Genomic DNA, 19,500 nt, shown 5'->3' on the forward strand with positions numbered 1-19,500 from the left:
TATTGCATCTTCTTCAATTTCTCCTTCAGCTTGTATAATAGATCCAACTTATTAAAATCTACTAGAGCGATTAACTTCTTGACCATCAAGTTCAATCTTTTTCCTAATATTCCTTCTGCCATGACTAAAAATACATTTGATATGTTTTCTCTTATTTTTACTCGTCTTAAAACCTCTAGATTCTAAAAATTCTCTCCAAATTCAAACTTAAATTCTATTCCACCCTAGTTTCATCAATCAAGACAACATCATCTGCAAACAACATACACCATAGAATAAACACATGAATAAGCATCCTTTTCTTTTTTTTTCTTTTTTTTGCAGATGTCAAAAAATGAGTATTGATTGTAAACAAGAAGCAACAAATAGATTTATATTACCTTAACAAAATGACAGCCATAATAATAGTAGCATAATACCATGGTGATGTAAGACGGGAAGCAGGTAATTAGATGGATCACTCTAATACAATTTGGGAACCAATTTCAACAAATAGGGTCAGGAATTGTTAGGTCCTAAACCCAAACATGTTTAGTTAGTTAGTTAGTTTATGTGTTTAGTTCACTTTTGCAGTTGGTTTATGTGTATTTGAGAGCTTGTTTGTAATAAATTGTCTTTTAGGAGTGTCCTTGTATCTTCTCTTATCTTTAGGAGTTTGTTTGTAATTTCTCTGTAACTTATGCTTTCTTATAAATAAGGTGTGAAGGCCATGTAAGAGGCAGTTTTTTGGTGAATCTGAAAGCAGAAGTTGAGAGTTTCTTCCCCGCCTTATATCTTCTTCCTTCTCTCTTCTTCCTTGTTTTCCTTATTCTTGTTGCTCCCTCCTCTTTCTATTTCTCTCCCTATTTTCCCTCAGGCAGTACCCTTATGGCTGTTCTGGATCATTTGGTATTGGAGTCTGACAAGTGACAATTCCAATCCACAATCTCTGCTGCTGTAATTTCCTTGCCACTGTAGGTCTGTAAACTACCAAGAACAAGAACCCAACCGCCTCTGCCAGCTCCAACTCAATTTCACTCCAACTCAATTTCCAGCCTCGTTCTTCACTGATATTATATACCCATAGAATAAAGCAATCCTACAAGTTATATGAAGCATTCACAGAAAATTTCAAAGACCAGAATACTGTTCATCACCCAGCAAATTGCCTGAAATTACAGCCGCGCCCTTGTTTCAAACCCCACTTTTCTGACACACTCTTGCAGCACCCCCACCACCGTCACAAACACAAACCGTCGAAAGGCCCATCCGCAATATTATCTCTATCCGATGACTGGCAAGCCTTCACGCATCATCTGGAATTATCACTGCCACCCCCTTTATTTGGACACACTGCCACCACTGCAGGAGCCACCTCCCTTTGATCAACCACCATCCAAACGATCATTATTGGAGGATCCTTGCAGCAGCTCATGTGCATGTGATGAAATTGCTTCCTGTTCTGTAACTTCTGAACTGCAAGAAACTTGATTCCAGCCACAATATTTTACTTCAAAATTAATCTGTTTAATAGAAAGTTGACTGTTTGAATTTGGTACATATCTTGAAAGATTCATCTTTGATTTTTATTTTGAAATATATAAAATAAATTTTATTAAATAAATTATGAAATTAGTTATATAAAACTCTGAGACTTTAATTTCACATAACTTTATCTTTGCCCATAAATGGCATAGTCATGACAACAGCCACATGCCTCCCCAGGGAAATAAGATTACTGATGGGTTATCTTCCAGCCAATAAGAAAAAAAAAAAAAAGCACATTGCTTGAGAGAGTCAATGATGTCGAAATTTCTCATAACCCAAATTCCAGAAGTTCGGCCCTTCTCTCAACTCTCTTTCAATCATTTGCACTTTTCACTAACATCATCCTAGAGAGAATTGAAAGCGAGGAATTTTCGAGAACATACAGTTAAGAACAGTTGTCGATAAAAGAAGCTTATTGGAGGGAGAATAATATCAAGAGAGGTCGTCAAAGAAGTTGCCTGTCTGCAACTATCAATCAAAGATTGAAGGTGGGTACAAACAAATTTGGGTCAAAGGCGAGAGAGATGAGACAAGTTGGCACTCATCTCTTCACTTTCTGCTGTGAAATAAATGAAGTCCACTTCGAACCATAATCCATTCTTTTGCTTCTATATTTCTCATAAAAAAGTATGTAAGTATGTCTTCCGATTATGCATATGCCTGATTCGGCAAGGCATCAAAGACATGCCTTTTTCTCTTGGGTGTGCACCTATCCCGGAAAAGCATTCGCCTTTTAGGACTTGCACCTTTAGAATTGCGCCTTGTTTTGGCCCCAAAATGACCTGTGTCACCGGTCAAACATTTCACATCTTTGTGAAAGAACCGTGAGGCGCTAGCTAAAGCATTCTTGTTTAATTAGTCAGCCTAGCGTTTACCACAATTCACCAATAGAACACTTTCATTGTCATTAAAGCAAATATAAGCAAAAGCAATAAACAACTCATGAAAGCAATGGCACGTAAGTAGTAAACGTTGAAGCAACGTAATTCATTATCAACACCTCCGTTAACAACATGTCTAGCGAGAGAGGCAAGTAGGCTAAACATGTTTAGAATAGCTAGTGAGTTTTACAAGTTGATGAACACTCACCCTCCCCTAAAGAGTTTTCTAGGTTATTCTCACTCTGACACTATGAAACATCAATATGACCGAGGAGTCATACTCTTAGGTAGTATTTAAATAATGGAAACACATCCCAAACGCACGAGACAAGCGGTCAGAGGCAAGCAAAATTCCATAAACAAGCTCGACTCGTGACACTCCCCCACTTATTCGGTCGACATACTTGTAGACTTTGATGCTAGGAACACTTCAACTTTGTCCATGAACGGTTGCATATCTTCCACAAAAGCCTAGTTAATTTCTTCGCCGCCAAAGAATTTTCACATAATTAAGAACTCCTACCGCTTCTTCCTTGTGGATGCAGAACTCTTTGTCTGCAAGGATGTCTTCAACCTTTCTTCTGTTGGGTTACACTGTCTTCAATTCTACTCTGGTTGACTAACTTACACTTGGATCTTCTATGTTGAAGTTAAATGACTTGAGGCAACTGACATGAAACACGGGATGTACTTTCATCCAAGCCGAAGGGGTCAATTTTGTAAGAGGCCTTCTCGACTTTGGCCAAGATGGGGACTGGTCCTTCATATTTACGAAGTAGTCTTCTGTCTCGTCCTTGTAGTGACCTGATCTATTTAGGATTGAGCTTAACAAGCACCAAGTCACCTACATTGAAGCATTGCGGTCTTCTCCCCTGATCTGCCCACTTCTTCATCCGCTTAGAAGCTTTCTCCAAGTAAGCTCGGGCAAACACCACATTCTGTCTCCATTCTTTGGTAAATATATACGCTCTGGGACTCTTTCCTCTATACGGCTCGTCCACTGTGTGAGGTAACAGCTGTTGTTGGCTTGTAACAAGCTCAAAAACACTCTTGTTGGTTGTTGAGCTCTTTTGGACATTGAAACAGAACTAAGGCACATCAAAAGTAGTTGCACCCAAATCATCTGGTTGGTGTTGACGAAATGGCGTAGATAATCTTCTAATAGCCCCTTGAATCTCTATGTCTGTCCGTCTGTCTATGGATGGTAGCTTGAGGAGATGTCAAGTTGTGAACCGAGTATTCTAAAAAGTTCTATCTAGTCGGTGAATCTTGACTCTCAGTCACTAATAATATCTTAGGGAACACCCCAATACTTCACAATATTCTTAAAGAATAGTTTTGTCGTCTCCTCTGTCGAATAGTACTTCGATGTGGGTATAAACATACTGTACTTCGAAAATGTGTCTATAACCACAAGTATAGACCCTGCATCTCCCACTCTGGGCACGTTGGTGAACAAGTCCAACGAAACACTTTCCCAGGGTCTGGATGGTACTAGTAGGGGCTACAACAACCCTACAATCTTCTTCTGCTCTACCTTACATTGTTGGCAAGTGAAACAAGTCTGGGTATAATCAACCACATCATCATGCATGTGTGGCCAACAGTACCTCTGCTTCAATAATGCCAAAGTGCACTGTCATCGTAAATATCCGACCCACCATGTATCTTCCTTAGATCTCCAGCTTATGGCACAAGGACTCGGCTACCATGGGTCATCCGCAATACATCTTCCATCCATAACTAACATGCTTTCCCCCATACTGTCAGCTTCATGATGTTCCGCGCCACTGGAGCTTCAGCTAAATCCCCTTGATACACTCCCACATTGTCGTGGTAACGGTACTCAGCATTAAGTGTGTTACCATCTGTAAGGCCATCAGCTCGATCTTCCTACTTAGTGCATCAGCAACTTGGTTCATCCGCCCCGCCTTGTGCTCAAATGAGAAATCAAATTTTGCCAAGAATTCCTGCCATCGGCCCTGCTTGGGTGACAACTTCAGCTGTGTGAAGAAATGGCTAACACTCGAGTTATCTGTTTTCATCATGAACCTTGACCCAAGTAGATAATGCTTCCACATGCAGAGAGAATAGATCACCGCTAGCATCTCCTTCTCTTGAGATTTGTGCTTACCTTCCGCTTCACTAAGCTTATGACTCTTATACACAACATAATGTCCCTCCTATAACAAGACTCCTCCAAGGGCGTAGTCTGATGCAGTTGTTTGTACCTCAAAGGGTTTCATGATATCCGGAAGAGGACATATCTAATCTCTCATCATGGCATCCTTCCAAATCGTCAAAGGCTCCTTGGCACTTTTCCGTGCAGTTCTACCCTTGACCCTTCTTCAGTAGTTTTGTCAAAGGAGCAGCTCTCCTCGAGTACCCCTCTACGAACTTCCTGTAATAGTTGGCAAGACCAAGAAAGGAACGCAAGCTGCAACTCCTTCACTATCATTGGGATCTTCCATTCTTGAACAGTTCTCACCTTCTCCATATCCATCCTGATATGACCTTAATCACATGACCAAGGAATTTGATTTTCCATTGAGCAAAAAAACACTTCTCTTTCTTCACATACAAACTATTCTCCTTCAGCCTATCGAACACCTTCTATTAACGCTCTTTATATTCCTCCAGAGTGGAATTGTAGACAACAATATCATCTAGGTACACCACGACAAACTTAACGAGGTACTCGTGAAATGCCTGGTTCATCAATGTACAAAATGTCGAAAGCGCATTAGTCAACCCGAATGGCATCACCAAGAACTCATATGCCCCATACCATGTCACACAAGTTGTCTTTGGCTCATCCCCATCAACAATTCTCACTTGATAGTAATCTGACCTCAAGTCAAGTTTAGTGAAGTACTTGACATGACTTAGCTGATCAAATAGATTGGCAATCAACGGAATATAATACTGGTCGCACATGCTACCATCATGTTTCCTCTGAAACAACACCGATGCTCCGAGCGGTGCTTTGGAAGGATGAATATATCCCACTTCCAACAAATCATCAAGTTGTTTTCTTAACTCTACTAGCTTTGGAGGCACCATCTGATATGGCCCCTTAGCAAGTGGCTTCACTCCTAGGTACAATTCGATCTCATGTTCCACACCCGTCGTGGAGGTAAGTTGGGAGGCAGCTTATCCGGCATCACCTCTTTATACTCATCCAGCATAGCTTGGATGGTCGTAGGCACCAGCTCTTGGCCTACTTCTTCCTCTACCACCACTGTGGCGAGATAAATCTATTCACCCCTTCTCAATCCCTTCTTGAGTTGCATGGCTTAAAAGAACTTCCCATTATCCCCTTCCTTCGCAATGGCTTGCACCATGCAAGGACGATCTCTCATCAGACATAGAGAACCAACAAAAGGCATCGGCACTACCTTAGTCTCCCTTAAGAATTTCATTCCCAAAATGACTTAAAAGTCATCCAACAACACTGCTATGGAATTTGCCTGACTTGCCCACTGCCCAAGCTTCACAGTGACTTGTTTGGCTACTCCCATAGTAGGCTGGGCTACAAAATTCACCGCTTTTATGCGTCCTGAATCCTTCTCCAAGGATAAGTTAAGCCTTCCTGCTTCTGCCTGTGAAACAAAATTATAGGTAGCCCCGGTATCCACCATCGCACAGGTACTCTTCCCATTGATCCTCAAGTCCACAAACATTAATTCTTTCGCTTGTGTAACTTTCATTGCTTTCGCCTGTTTCTTTAATGCGTTCACTAACGGCATTGCACCCATCCTCGAGGTATCCTCCTCTTCCTCATCACTCTTCAATGACGCCTCCGCGATGGAAGCTTGTAAGGCATTGAGTGATGACTTATGAAGGAATTCAATAACTTTGTGATGGCCTCAACATAAGTAGCATGAAATTTTATTGTTTCCATTGGGTGTGTTGAACCCTCAAGATGATGAAGCTTCTTTTGAAGTTAACGCCTTACTATTGGCTTCCCCACTTTTGGGTTTGCCCTTCTCGAATTACTTTCCGCTATTTCCATCTACACCACTCTCTTTGGACGAAGTGATATTATCACTAGCATAGTCAGTCAAGCACTCTGCGACACCTTGCGCTGTAGACAAGTCTTGAACTCTTTGCCTATGATGTTTTGTCCTTGCCCACGGTTTCAACCCCTCAGGAAAAATAGTACAGCTTGCCCCTTTCTGACATGCTCCTAATATCCAACATCAAAGCAGAAAATTGTTTCACGTATTCCCTAATTGACCCTAATATGCTTGACACCTCTTAGCTTCCTCCTAGCATTCTACTCAACATTTTTAAGAAAGAATTGGGCCTTGAGCTCTCTCTTCAAGTCTACCCAACAATCAATCACACGACATCCATTCTCAATATCACCGTGCTTGATACTCCACCACAGTTTAGTGTCACCAACCAAATACATAGTAATAGTATTCACCTTTACCTGTTCTAAGTTTGTCCTCAAAGCGTGTAAGTATTGCTCCACATCAAACAAGAAGTTCTCCAACTCCTTGGCATCACAGGCACCCCCATATGTCCTAGTTTCTGGTACCTTGGTCTTGCTAAACCCTGAAGTGTTAAGAGTTTCCCATAGCATGAACCATCACATTCACCTTAATAGTCAAATTAGTTATCTGAGCTTGCAAGGTCTCCACAGTGTGGCGGAAGTCCTCTAACAATTCTACCATCGAACTTTGTTGATGTCTTTGTGATCCCTCCAATTCATCAACACGTTCCATCATTGTTGGCTATTGTCTGAGCCTATGCTTCCAGCACATCAATTCTTTGGGTGTTGGTCACCATTGTCATTTACCAAAGCTTTACCAATCCCACAATGAAGACAACTGAATTCACGTAGCAAATAACTGAGCTTTGATACCATGTGTCACAAGTCGAATATTTTACACCTTTGTGAAAGAACCGTGCAACACTAGCTAAAGCACTCTTGTTTAATTGGCCAACCTAGCGTTAACCACAATTCACCAATAGAATACTTTCATTAACACTTTCATTGTCATTCAAGCAAATATAAGCGGAAGCAATAAGCAACTTATGAAAGCAATGGCACACAAATAATAAACATTGAAGCAACATAATTCATTATCAACACCTTTGTTAACAACGTGTGTGTAGTGAGAGCGGCAAATAAGATAAACACATTTACAATAGCTAGTGGGTTTTACAAGTTGATGAACACTCACCCTCCCCTAAAGAGCTTTCTATGTTATTCTCACGCTGGCTCTAGAAAACATCAATATGATCAAGGAGTCATACTCTCCTTTTTAGCCTAGGGAAAAACTATCTCTGAAAAATAACCTTACACTAGTATTTACATGATGGAAACCCATCCCAAACGCACGAGACAGGAAGTCATAGGCAAGCATAATGCACCTGAACAAGCTCGACTCATGATGACATGCCTTGAAAACACCTTTTAAAACACTAATATTGAGATTATTGGAAGTTCTTTAAGGCCAGGGTCTTTGGTGATATACAACAGCAGCATATTAAAAAAAATCTGTGACTAATCTTGACTAGTCTGCCCAAGTGGAGTTGTTACCTAGGAGGGTACAAACATGGAAAATGCTTTGGAGACTATTACTAGTACTTTGGGTAGGCTAACAAATGCTTTGGGCAAAATGACAATTCATTTTCCTACCAACTAGGAAACTAATATAGCTGTTGTTGCTCACCGCACGTTTGAGTTGTGTGAACTATTGAAGACCAAATGATCGTTTGTATAAGGGAATTAAATAAGAAGTTTCTGATTTAAATGGTGATGGTCCTGATGAATTTTTTTGATGATGGGGCATATTCCTTGGATAATTATTTTAGAGAATGACATGAATGAGGCTCTGAAGTTGTATTTTGCGGAATCAAAATTGAAGGGTATTGATTGCAATTGATGGATTAAATAGCATGGGATCTTTAAAGGAGAATATTGATGAGATCAGAACATAGGATGGGATGAAGCAACCCATGTAGGAGCAGTTTGCACCTTCCAACTATAGCAGCATCATCATCTGCAGCTCTTTGATTTGAAACAGGTAAACAAGAGAGTGGCAGATTGCATTCTAGGTTCTATCATTTGGCTACCAGTGCTAATATAAAAAGGTGATGATTGCTTTGTAAATTAAATGATTTAAGGTTTGCAGCCAACCATCGCTCTAAAATAGTAGTCAAATCGAGATTCAAATCGTGAATTGAAATTCCAATTTTGGGAATCGAGAATTGAATCGAATCGTAAGATTCAATACAAATTTCCAAAATCAATTATAAATGACATGCATACATTGATATACAAACAAGCAAAAAAGTAAAATACATTTAAATTTTGGCAATAAAAAGATCGTATTTCATGTGTATGCTTTCCCTAAACAAATGAAAAGTATGGGAATGAATCAAGAACATTAGTAAAAAATGAACTTTTGTGCTGTTGGAGGGAAGGAATCAAGAAAAAATAATACAAAACTAAATTTCCAGCATTCGTCAACAATTAAAATTGAATTAAAAAGAAAAAAAAAATAACCTGAAAAAAATAATAATTGAACAAACTACTCAAAAAAACTAACTTTTGAATCCTCAAAACACAATGAAACATGAGTACCACCTGCCACCTTAGCCAATGAATCTTTGGCTCCTTCTCATTGGCAGAACACCATAACCCTTAAGAGTAAAGAAATGGTTTTGTGAAGGCAACATTGGACCTAAAGTTCTATTTTCTCTTTTTTTCTAGCAAAACACTGGCATAGACAAGGGATGGAGGGTAATCTTGTAAAAATAAAAGCAATAAAAAAAATGTTGTTTTTTGGCGTTTTAAGCTAGTCGAGTATGTCAAGATATGATAGGTCCAAAATTGTGTAAATTAGCAGATTCAGATCGATTAGTTAGATTCACAAGGTGAATCAATAGATTCAGCAACGATTTAATTTTTTTAGATTCGGTAGTAAGATTCGAATCAATTTGGTGTGGAATTGATAGGAATCGTATGAATCAAATCAGGAATCATAAGATTCTACAACTATGGCTCTAAGCTTAATGCATGCCATCTCATTAGAGCTAAGGCTGCTGTGCAGGTTGCTGCTGACGAGCATAATCCACCTCGGACTACATCGGCCCTTCCATTAATGAAGTTGTACAAGAGAAGTCAGTTGAACAATTGGGTAAAGGAGTTTACACTACTACCACTTAGAAGACTCAAAGCATTCCGAAACAACTTCGAAGTTCCAACCAGCAATCAAGTATTTCTGTCAAGGTTTTGGGCATCGGGTTGCACAATGTCCTAACCAAGTCATGCCAATGGCTGAAAAAGAAGATGAAGATGCTAATCGAGTGATTGAAGCTGAGATAGAGGTCCCAAGTTACTTGGATGAATATGACAATGTGGGATATTGCTTAATACTTCAGCCTATTCTCTCCTCCTACAAGGCTGAAGAAAATGAAGACTGGAGATGAACCAGCATTTTTTTTAATAACAAAAACAGGTATATTAGATAAAGAGAAGGAACAACATGCGGGGACAAGGAGTCCAGCTAAAAAGAAACATGAAAAAAAACAATGCTCACAAAATAAAACTAGACAATTTTGGCCTGGGAATCCCCTTTTCAAACCCTTTCCCTCATAGTTTCTTCAAATTTTCTAATTCCCTTCCTTAGTTTCTTCAAATTTTCTAATTCCCTTCCCTTCATCTTTCAACTTTTATGATCATCCACATGCACTTCATTTCCTCCAATGTCACGCAATTTTAAATCCATTTTATCCAAAAGATTTTGCGCTTCTAAATCCTTCTTAGGAATCTCCACCATAGGTGTAGGCAGAATTCCATCCCTGCACTGAAACTTGTTCACCAGCCCATCATTATCAATAATAGAAACTCCATCCAAACCTTCCAATGGGCGAGGATGAACATACGATAAATCCCCTCTTTCATCACAGGAATCAGAGATGTACCCATATTGTTCTTAAATCTCATCCAATAGCAATCCCCCATGACAGTCAAACACACTAATATCTTCACTCTCTGAATCTGAAAAATCACCCCATTATTTTTACCATTTTTACTTTATTAATCTCATTACTACATCCAGCCGTACAGGTAGTTGTAAAATTGCCATCCAGAAAAAGCTATGAGGAAGTTAAATTGAAAGTTGAACCACATCCTGATCCATACAAGATTGTTTAGGTGAATAATACCAACTTGAAGGTCCATGATCATTGCTTGCTTACCTTCAAGATTAGTTCAGTTGTGGAGACAATGCAGTGTGATATCCTCTTTAAACTATGTCATATCCTTTTGGGGCATCCATGGTTGTTTGATAAAGGATTAAGCTTAATGACTCCATCAACAAGAAGTCTATGTTAATGCCATTTCAAGCTCTTCCATTCACCAAATTGAAGTGCACATTGGTTTCTTTCTTATGATGCGAGATGATTTTTCTCCTGGTGGACTCCTTGGTACATTCCCCATTTCAACAGAGTTTGTTTTGTTTCAAAAGGAACCAATGTAGGATGGAAGAAATTGGGCGGACCACTTTTTAACCCAATTCGGGAGCCACTTTCAAGGAATAGGTTCAAGGGATTTCAGGTCCAAATCCAAATGAGTTTAGCTAATTTTTTGCTAATACATATGTTTAGTTTAACTTGTGGTTGTTTTATGTATATTTGAGGGTTTATTTGTAATAAATGTGTCTTTTAGGGGTTTATTTGTAGTTTCTCGTGTCTTTGGTGGTTCATTGTAATTTACTAGTACTTTAAGTTTTTGAATAAATAGGGTGTGAAAGCCAAGTTAGAGGCAGATTTTGTGAATTAAGAAGAGAAAGATAACATGAGTTCCCCCACCCCCAACCTTGTATCTTCTTCTTCCTCCTCTCTTCTTCATTTTATTTATCCTTTTTTCTTCCCTCTTTCTATTTCTTTCCCTGTTTTCCCTCTGGCAATACCCCTTACTGCTGTTCTGCATCGCACAGGCTTTATTTTGGTTTGGGATGAAACAAGTATCTCTCTCTAAAGACCAACAGTTCCAAAGCAAGGTATGCTACCACCCTATCACTTGTTTATGAAGGTCCTAAAATTCACTTTCATCAAGTTCTATTCAGTTGCTCACTATCTGTTACTTATTTGACCTTACACTATTCCTTTAATCCTAATAGATTTTCTTTTCAATTGTGTGTGTGTGTGTGAGAGAGAGAGAGAAAGAGAGAGAGAGAGCGAGAGAGAGAGATCTACCTGTCAAAGAATTAAATATTTCTCCAATTAGTACACCGACATTGTTTTTGGGGATCGGGACACCAAAAAGAAGTGCTAATGTAGGTGCAATGTCAACCTGTATCACCAGAACAAGATGACAAATATGAGAAAATATAACAACCTCACTGCCCTTTAAAATTATATGAACAGTTGTCTACATAACAAGGATGAACAACAAGACATTTAGAATAATAATAATAATAATAATAATAATAATAATAATAAAGTGTTTGATGCAAAACTGTAATTCTAAATGGTGCATCGAACAAACACCAACAACAGGGCAAATCCACAGCACGCGCACACACATACAAAAAGAGACTAGAACACATACGAAAAACAGATGCACACTTGCATTGATAGTTCAGTCTTGAGTATGGAAGCAGAACAATTTTTTTTCCTTTTTTTTTTTTTTTTTTTGGTGGTGGAAGGTGGGGGGGGAGGGAGAGTGAATATTAAGGAATGAACATATCCATGGAAAGTTAGAGGTGGCATTTGTAGAGGATAACGGAACCATGTTAATAAGGTTTGAGCACTTGAAACATAGACCAAATAATGAGCAATTAGGGTGGTTTAGTAATTTTTGGGTAGTTTGAACAGCAGGGGAATGCCTAAATAGTTCAAGTTTTGGAGGATACTTCCCTAGATCTGGCGGACTAGCACAAAAAGATTCATACAGCTGATCCCACCTAGTGAGACTTAAAAATTGGTTGTTGTTGTGGCGGTTGGTGAACATTAAGAATCAAAACCTAGACTGACCTCAACCTCTAAATGCTAATGCTTGGTAATGAATGGCTTCTGCGTCAGTTTTTTGAAATATAATGAACAGATTTCATTAAGCATGATAAAAATGTAAAAGATGCACAAAAGCCCAAATGCGCAATAAAAGCTCCCAGATAAATCCCAATACTGAAAACCTAAAAAAAAGTTATCCATGCAAAAGTTCATGTTCTATGATCCTTGAACAAACTTGCTTCCAACCCTATGGCATTAGTAAACATCTTCACAAATCCTGGCTCATTCTTCTGCTCAGTCAAACATTTATATAATAATTCATGAAATAAAATTTACAATATGAGCTTAAAAACATTCAAGGTTATCTAAAAATAAAATTTATAAGAGTTTAAATGCCCCAAAGGGAAAGGAAAGGAAAAAAAAATGGCACCTTAAATGGAATTAAATGCATGATGGGAGCAACATATTGGACAAGGGACCATTAATAAGTACCTTGGATTCTGGGAAATAAGGAATAATGTTCTCATCACTAATATCAGCATAATATCCACACACAGCATCTTATCAAGTGCAACGACAGAAACAACAAACGAGCCTCAAGTACACATTAAGTGGGGTCAGCTACATGAATTCTCTTCCACAATTACACACAATCTAGGTCAATATCTTCATGGAGGGTTGTCAAATCCTTAATATCTCACTCCATGTTGTTCTAGGTGCCTACCCCTCCTCTCCAACTACCACCAACATTAACTAGCACTAGCTCACTCCTATTGCGTTATTTGGCCAAGTGCCCAAATCATCTCAACTGCCCTTTCCTTATATTGATACTCTGCCTAACTTACCCCAAATGTGCTTATTCCTTATCTTTCAAGGTTATACCACTCTTCAACATTTTCATGTCAGAAATTTTCACTTTTTGGATATATTGTTCCTGATCCATATAGTATAGCTTGTTTAATAGCTGTCCTACAGAACTTTCCTTTTAGGTGTAAGGGTATTTTCATCTTAAAAGTGCAGATGTTTAAAATTTAATGACCACATAATCATCAGATCTTACGACAATGCAGGTGCACTTAAACCAATAATATAGCTTTGTGTTGAATTACCTGGTGTGCTCTATTATAAGAAGCTGATGCATAATCAGAGAAATTATATGCTAGACCAATAAATAAAGCCAGAGAGTCAGTTTCTTCATATGAAGAACCCCCGTGATTTCCGTTCTCAGTCATGCCATGATCGCTGACCACCATCTACATATGAAACTCATAATAAAGACAGATCAATTAGTATATTCAATTTCTAAAATTGAAATTAACTGCTAAAACAGCAAAAACAAAATCTATCTTCAAGAGTACATTACTGCTCTCACTCACATTTGCAAGCACATGCACATGGAACAACACATCCTTTATTTTATAATTATCTTTTATAGCAAAAATACTGTCTTTATACGATACATAGAACAAGAGAGAGTTTCATTAATAAAAACACTCCGATTTTATCTCAATGCCACCATTTGGCATGCATCAAGTTACCTTTCAAACTGATAACCAGCTTTTTAGATCAAAACATTAACCAACAATTCGTTCAAAAAGTTTTCCCTATGATTAACTCATAAATTATTTCTATTAGTCATAAAATTAAATAGTTAGTTCTGATCATTCTGAACAGAGGAGGTAATTAAATACCAGCAATGCAAGATGGTAGAACAAAGGTAGCACCAACCAAAAGTGTCTGTCCTTTATTATTGTCTTCAGGCAGCATAGTACTCAAATGAATCATTTTAATCACTTCATCCATCTCCTTGAGTTTTGGGCCCATCAAGACGCTGAAATATAAAAGCAGACATCCAAGTTAAGCAAAAGAGTAGAAAATAGGAGTCAAATTCACAAGGATTATTGAAGAAGAAAGAATATACCAAAAGAGTGGGAAGAAGCATAAGAAATTCTCCTCATAAGACAAAAAAAAAACACACACACACACACACACATTATTGCCATCCAATCATACTGAAAATCTGAAAAAGAGATCCCTTTAAAGCAAACAGAAACCCACAATGAGGCCATAAGGCCATATTGATTTTCATGATTTTTAATTTCCACAAAACTGTCAAATTTTCCAATTTTGAAGTAACGAAGAGGCATCAATTTCCATTTTACAGAATTTCCTTTGAAATTTGAATTAACCCTCCAAAATATATCAAAAAGAGAATGCCAGAAACAAAGAAAGAAAAGCAACCCCAAAGCATAACTGCCCACCAACCCAAAGACCTAACAAACACTACCAAAGACAGCCCCTTTTTAGACCTTCTCCATCATAGTTAATGGAGCATTGCAAATTTGCCAATTCACTGTGACCCTTCTTGGCCTTACCTTTACCGCTAATTCCTTCCTTCTGAATTAGCTAAACCAAGCCTATTTTATCCAGCAGATTTTGAAAACAAGAGCCAGAGACAGGCTCAGTCTGCTCATACTTGCATATTCCATCCTTCTCTGGGGCAGAAACTCTCTGAATCAGAAGAATCTGCAGACCCTAGTTGTTCACTAACCTAATCTATAAGTAGCCCTCTGCCTTAATCAAAGTCGCTATCCAATTCACCCTCCTCGTCTGAAACATCACCTCAATTCTTCTTCTCAATAAAATTCCCTTCACTAACCTTTTTTGGTTGATCAACTTTCGACACAGTCGAAGGCTCCTTGATGTAAAAACTGCCATAGTTATGTCTTTTCAAAACTCAACTTTCCTCGCATTTGCATTGAAAGACCTCCCAGTTGAGGAGTCTCTTTCTTCCATACTCTTCTGCCCTGTTGAGAAAAAACCTGTGGTCATGCTGACTTTCCGTAAATCTGAGATATTGTCTCCCCATCTATCCTCACCTTGTTATTACTCAAGGTCACCTGTATCATTTCCCAGCCCGATTCGTAATCATATTATCCTCCTCCAGCACATTGAGACTTTCATCCTCCAAAGAAACCTCTCTGGAGGTCTCATCAAATTTCAGAATGTTCTTCCCTCCTCTCTCTGCCCACGAGAAGAGGATATATGCTGCCTACTCATACAAACCCCTTTCACAGGAGAGGATGGGTTACATAACTGTCTCCTCCATCTGCTTGCTTTGCCCATAGCCATGCCTGCTATTACCCTTCTTTTCAAAACCCATTGCATCAGAAGCCCCAACCGTACAGCCCTCAACACTCCCAATCGGATGAAGTAGCTATTGGACTTGATGCGCTCAACTGCACAGCCTCTAAAATTGAACGTTGGGCCTCTGGATCATGGGCCAGTGAAGAGGAAACAGCCTCATTCTGGACCAGCAAGAACTTTCTAGAGCATTAGAGATGGTTAAAATATTGGGTAAATTGGAAGACCTAATCACAATGGTACGTCTCTCCACCTATTTATAATATATGCCAAGTACATAACAATAACCATATTACCCTTACTAACGCACACTTACAAACACAGCAATAACACACAGCAGTAGCACTAAATAACTAAAGTAACAAATAACACTCCTCAAGCTGGAGCATAGATATCATATGCTCCTAGCTTGTTACAAATTTATTTAATCCAAGCATCCTGAAGGCTTTAGTGAATAAATTAGCACGTTGGAATTCAGACTTCAGTTGAGGCGTGGTAATGAGATTCTGCACAAGTTTCTCTCAAATAAAGTGACTTAACTTCAATGTCTTTCTTCCGCTCCTAGAAGAATAGATTGGATGCTATACGAATTGCAGCTTGATTATCACACACAAAATCCATATACTAAGAATGTGGAAAATCAAGTTCTTCTAACATGTTCTTTAGCCAAATAAGCTCACATGTGGTGGGGGCCAAGTCTTGACACTCTTAACTCAGCACTTGATCCAGTTACCACAGTTTGTTGTTGGTTACCAAGTCACCACCAACAAAACACAATACTCGATTGTGGATCATTTGTTGGAAGGTGACCCAACCCACCATGCAAATGTATACCCTTAAACATAAGTGTGACCCCAATCCACATATCTTCTTCTAGGTGCATCTTGGAAGCGTCCAACAAATCTTCTAGGTACTAAAACCAACAAGTCTTGAGTATGTAAGTCAGCCAACAAATCACCCACATATGGCACTACTTGCAGTTAGGATTTGATCCCAATAGCCTACTCTCATCCAAAAGGTCTAGAACATACTTGACAAAAGGGCCCCCTATATGAGATCTAGATACTTCTATACTTAAGAAGTATTTCAATGGACCTGAATCCTTGGTCTGAAATTTAGTTTGTAGAAAATGATTTAGGTGCTAGATGACTTTATCATCACCATTAATCAAAATATCATCCACATACACAATAATCAGAATCCTACCAGAGGTAGCATGATGATAAAATACTGAGTGATATACTACACATGACAACACCAAATGCAAGACTACAGCACTATATCTTGGAGACTACTTCATACCACACAAGGATTCCACGAGTTGATACACTGATTGCGACCCCCTGACTCCCCCCCCCCCACCCCCCCAAACACCTCCCCAAGCTACAAACCCATGTGGTTGCTCCATATCGCCATATAGCAATGCATTATTCACATCTAACTGATGTAGAGGCCAACGACACATGGTGACTAAGGAGATGAACAAACTAAGGCGAGTTTGGCAACCAGGGAGAATGTGTCGAAATAATTCAAACAAATGTACACCTAAGTGTATCTGTTAGCAACATGGCGGGCCTTGAAATGAGCCATAGAACCATCTAGATTGACAACCATATATTTATCAAGAAGAAAAGGTATTAGTTCCCAAGTATCATTATCATGTAATGCACGCATCTCTTCAACCATTGTAGTCCACCCAAAATGGAATAGGGCTTCAAGACATATTCTGGAAGAGCAATCAAAAAACAAAGTACTAACCAACAATAATCTGAGGGTGACAAAAATCATAGAGACCAAAATTAGAATTGGATGCTAAGTATAAGTGCGCTTACCTTTTTAAACAACAAGAGAAAGATCAACATCACGAGTAATGCACATCAAGAGAGGGAATTAGAGGCGTAGAAATAGAAGCTAGAGGAAGCTTTCCTCCCTTGAGTCGCCATTGTGTGTAAACCTACTGTACAAGTGACCAGAAGGACTCAAACTAGATGAAGATGCACGAGAAGGAAAGGGGCAAATCAAGGTAAGTAGGAGTTAAGGAATTAGAACAATATGGTGTAGACTCAACAAAGTAACAACAAATAATTGACGTAAAACAGGGCTATAACATCGATATTCTTTCAAAGTACAATAGCAACCTAGAGAAATATATTTGATAGCACCAAGATCCAACTTTTCCATTTCCTCGATTATTGATTGATAAAGGACACAACCAAATATACAAGTAAGTGAAGGAACAAAGGAGCTTTGGAAAGATAGCTGAATACAGTGCCATCAAGGATAGAGGATGGCATTTTATTCATCAGAGCAGTGAGCACAGCTTGCAACCTTCAACCACTCTTTCTCCAGATGCGTGTTTTTTATGCCTTCACAATTCAGAATCAGCTTCTCATTTGTTTTTGCAATGCCATTTTTCTAAGAAAACATGGAACAAGCTTTTCGTTTACTAGGAGAAAGTTGGGTTTGCCCCAACCTCAGTGAAGACTTTCTTAGGTTTCTCTCCTTGTGGCTTTTGCAAGAGCATTACAAAGACGTGCATTTTTCGTAGTGTTGCAGAATTTTTGTTTGAAGCATAATCCGCAATTTTTTTTTTTTTTGGAAGAAGCAAATATTTCCTTACTTTGGGATAAGATTCATCATCATCATCATCATCATTATTATTATTATTATTATTATTATTATTATTATTATTATTATTATTATGTTTCTAGCAAATAAATTCATTGATAGATTAAGAATGTAAAATCATGAGAAAAGACATCTTTTTAACAAACTCTAGATACCCCACAGAAAGCAAAAAGGAGAAACCAAAAAGCACAAAAAACAATACAAGAAAATCAGCATGCCCTAATAAGTCAACAAAGAATGCCAATTGCGCTAAATATCCAAAAAGCACATCCTTTTGAAGTTTCCATAACCCACGGAACAAAGAGAAGCCAAATAAGGAATTTTCTCCCACACCAACAAAAAAAAATAACTTATTTCCTAAGAATATAAGCACATTATGTTCCCTCCATAAAGCCCAAAATACTACGAATAAAGCACATTTCCATAATGCTAGTCCTTCCTTTTATCCTACCAAAACTGACAAACAAAATGCCAAAAACTCCTCCACTGTCGCTAGACAAACCCAATTTTTCTCCAAAATAATTGAATAGCTTGCTCCAAACCATCCTGGCAAAATCACAATGCAAGAAAAGATGCAGAGCAAATTTTGAGCAGTTAAAACAAAGCACATGCATATTTGGGCAGAGAGCCTTTAAAAGCCTCCTAATCTGCAACAAGTTATTAGTGTTGATCCTATTAAGGTTACAGACAAGTCACAATCACAATGCAAGAAAAGATGTGGAGCAAATTCTGAGCAGTTAAAACAAAGCACACACATATCTGGAGAGGGAGCCTTTAAAGGCCCCCTAATCTGCAGCAAGTCATTAGTGTTGATCCTATTAGGGTTCAAGACAAGCACGGTCACTAAACTTGTCACTTACATCCAATTTAGTTTCCTGCAATTTTGATTTCCTAATTTTGTTGTTTTTGTTGTTGTTGTTTGTGTTTTTTGGCAAGGAAAATAGTGATGAGGATGTCGCTGTAAAGATCCTTTTCTGTGGGGTTTGCCACTCTGATTTGCTGTACTCCATCAAGAATGAAATGGGAGGGTTCTTCTTTCTTCTTATTTCTATTTCTGTTTTTATTTCTATTTCCATGTTCCAAGTTTTTGATCAAATAAAAAAAGAAATATAAAAAAACTAAAATTATGAAAATGGAGCCATCAGCTATCTTCTCCTAGTGTTGTGATTATTGAAGCATGAAGCTTATGGACACAAAAAGCATTGCTTAAATCTTTTATACTGAAATCAACTTTCTATTTGTCAGGCATGCAAACACTCAAAATTTACTTTATGTGAAAAAAATTAAAGTTACTCGTTCTCCACATTACATTTGTGCCTTCTACTTGGCAAAATGCTCATGGGAT

At 38.4% G+C, this 19,500-nt stretch overlaps 1 protein-coding gene across 1 annotated transcript in view; it reads right to left on the bottom strand.

The window, feature by feature from the left end:
• The window catches only part of LOC131157955 (GPI ethanolamine phosphate transferase 2), a 43,315-nt gene that overhangs the window by 8,826 nt on the left and 14,989 nt on the right, over positions 1-19,500 (bottom strand). The window contains exons 9-11 of the mRNA XM_058112439.1: positions 14,112-14,214; positions 13,493-13,636; positions 11,628-11,724 (exon numbers count right to left, since the gene is read on the bottom strand). Of these exons, the coding sequence (XP_057968422.1) occupies positions 11,628-11,724; positions 13,493-13,636; positions 14,112-14,214 (344 nt within the window). The remainder of the gene's footprint in view (positions 1-11,627; positions 11,725-13,492; positions 13,637-14,111; positions 14,215-19,500) is intronic.

Source organism: Malania oleifera, chromosome 1 (assembly GCF_029873635.1).
Source record: "Malania oleifera isolate guangnan ecotype guangnan chromosome 1, ASM2987363v1, whole genome shotgun sequence".
Classification (NCBI taxonomy): domain Eukaryota; kingdom Viridiplantae; phylum Streptophyta; class Magnoliopsida; order Santalales; family Ximeniaceae; genus Malania; species Malania oleifera.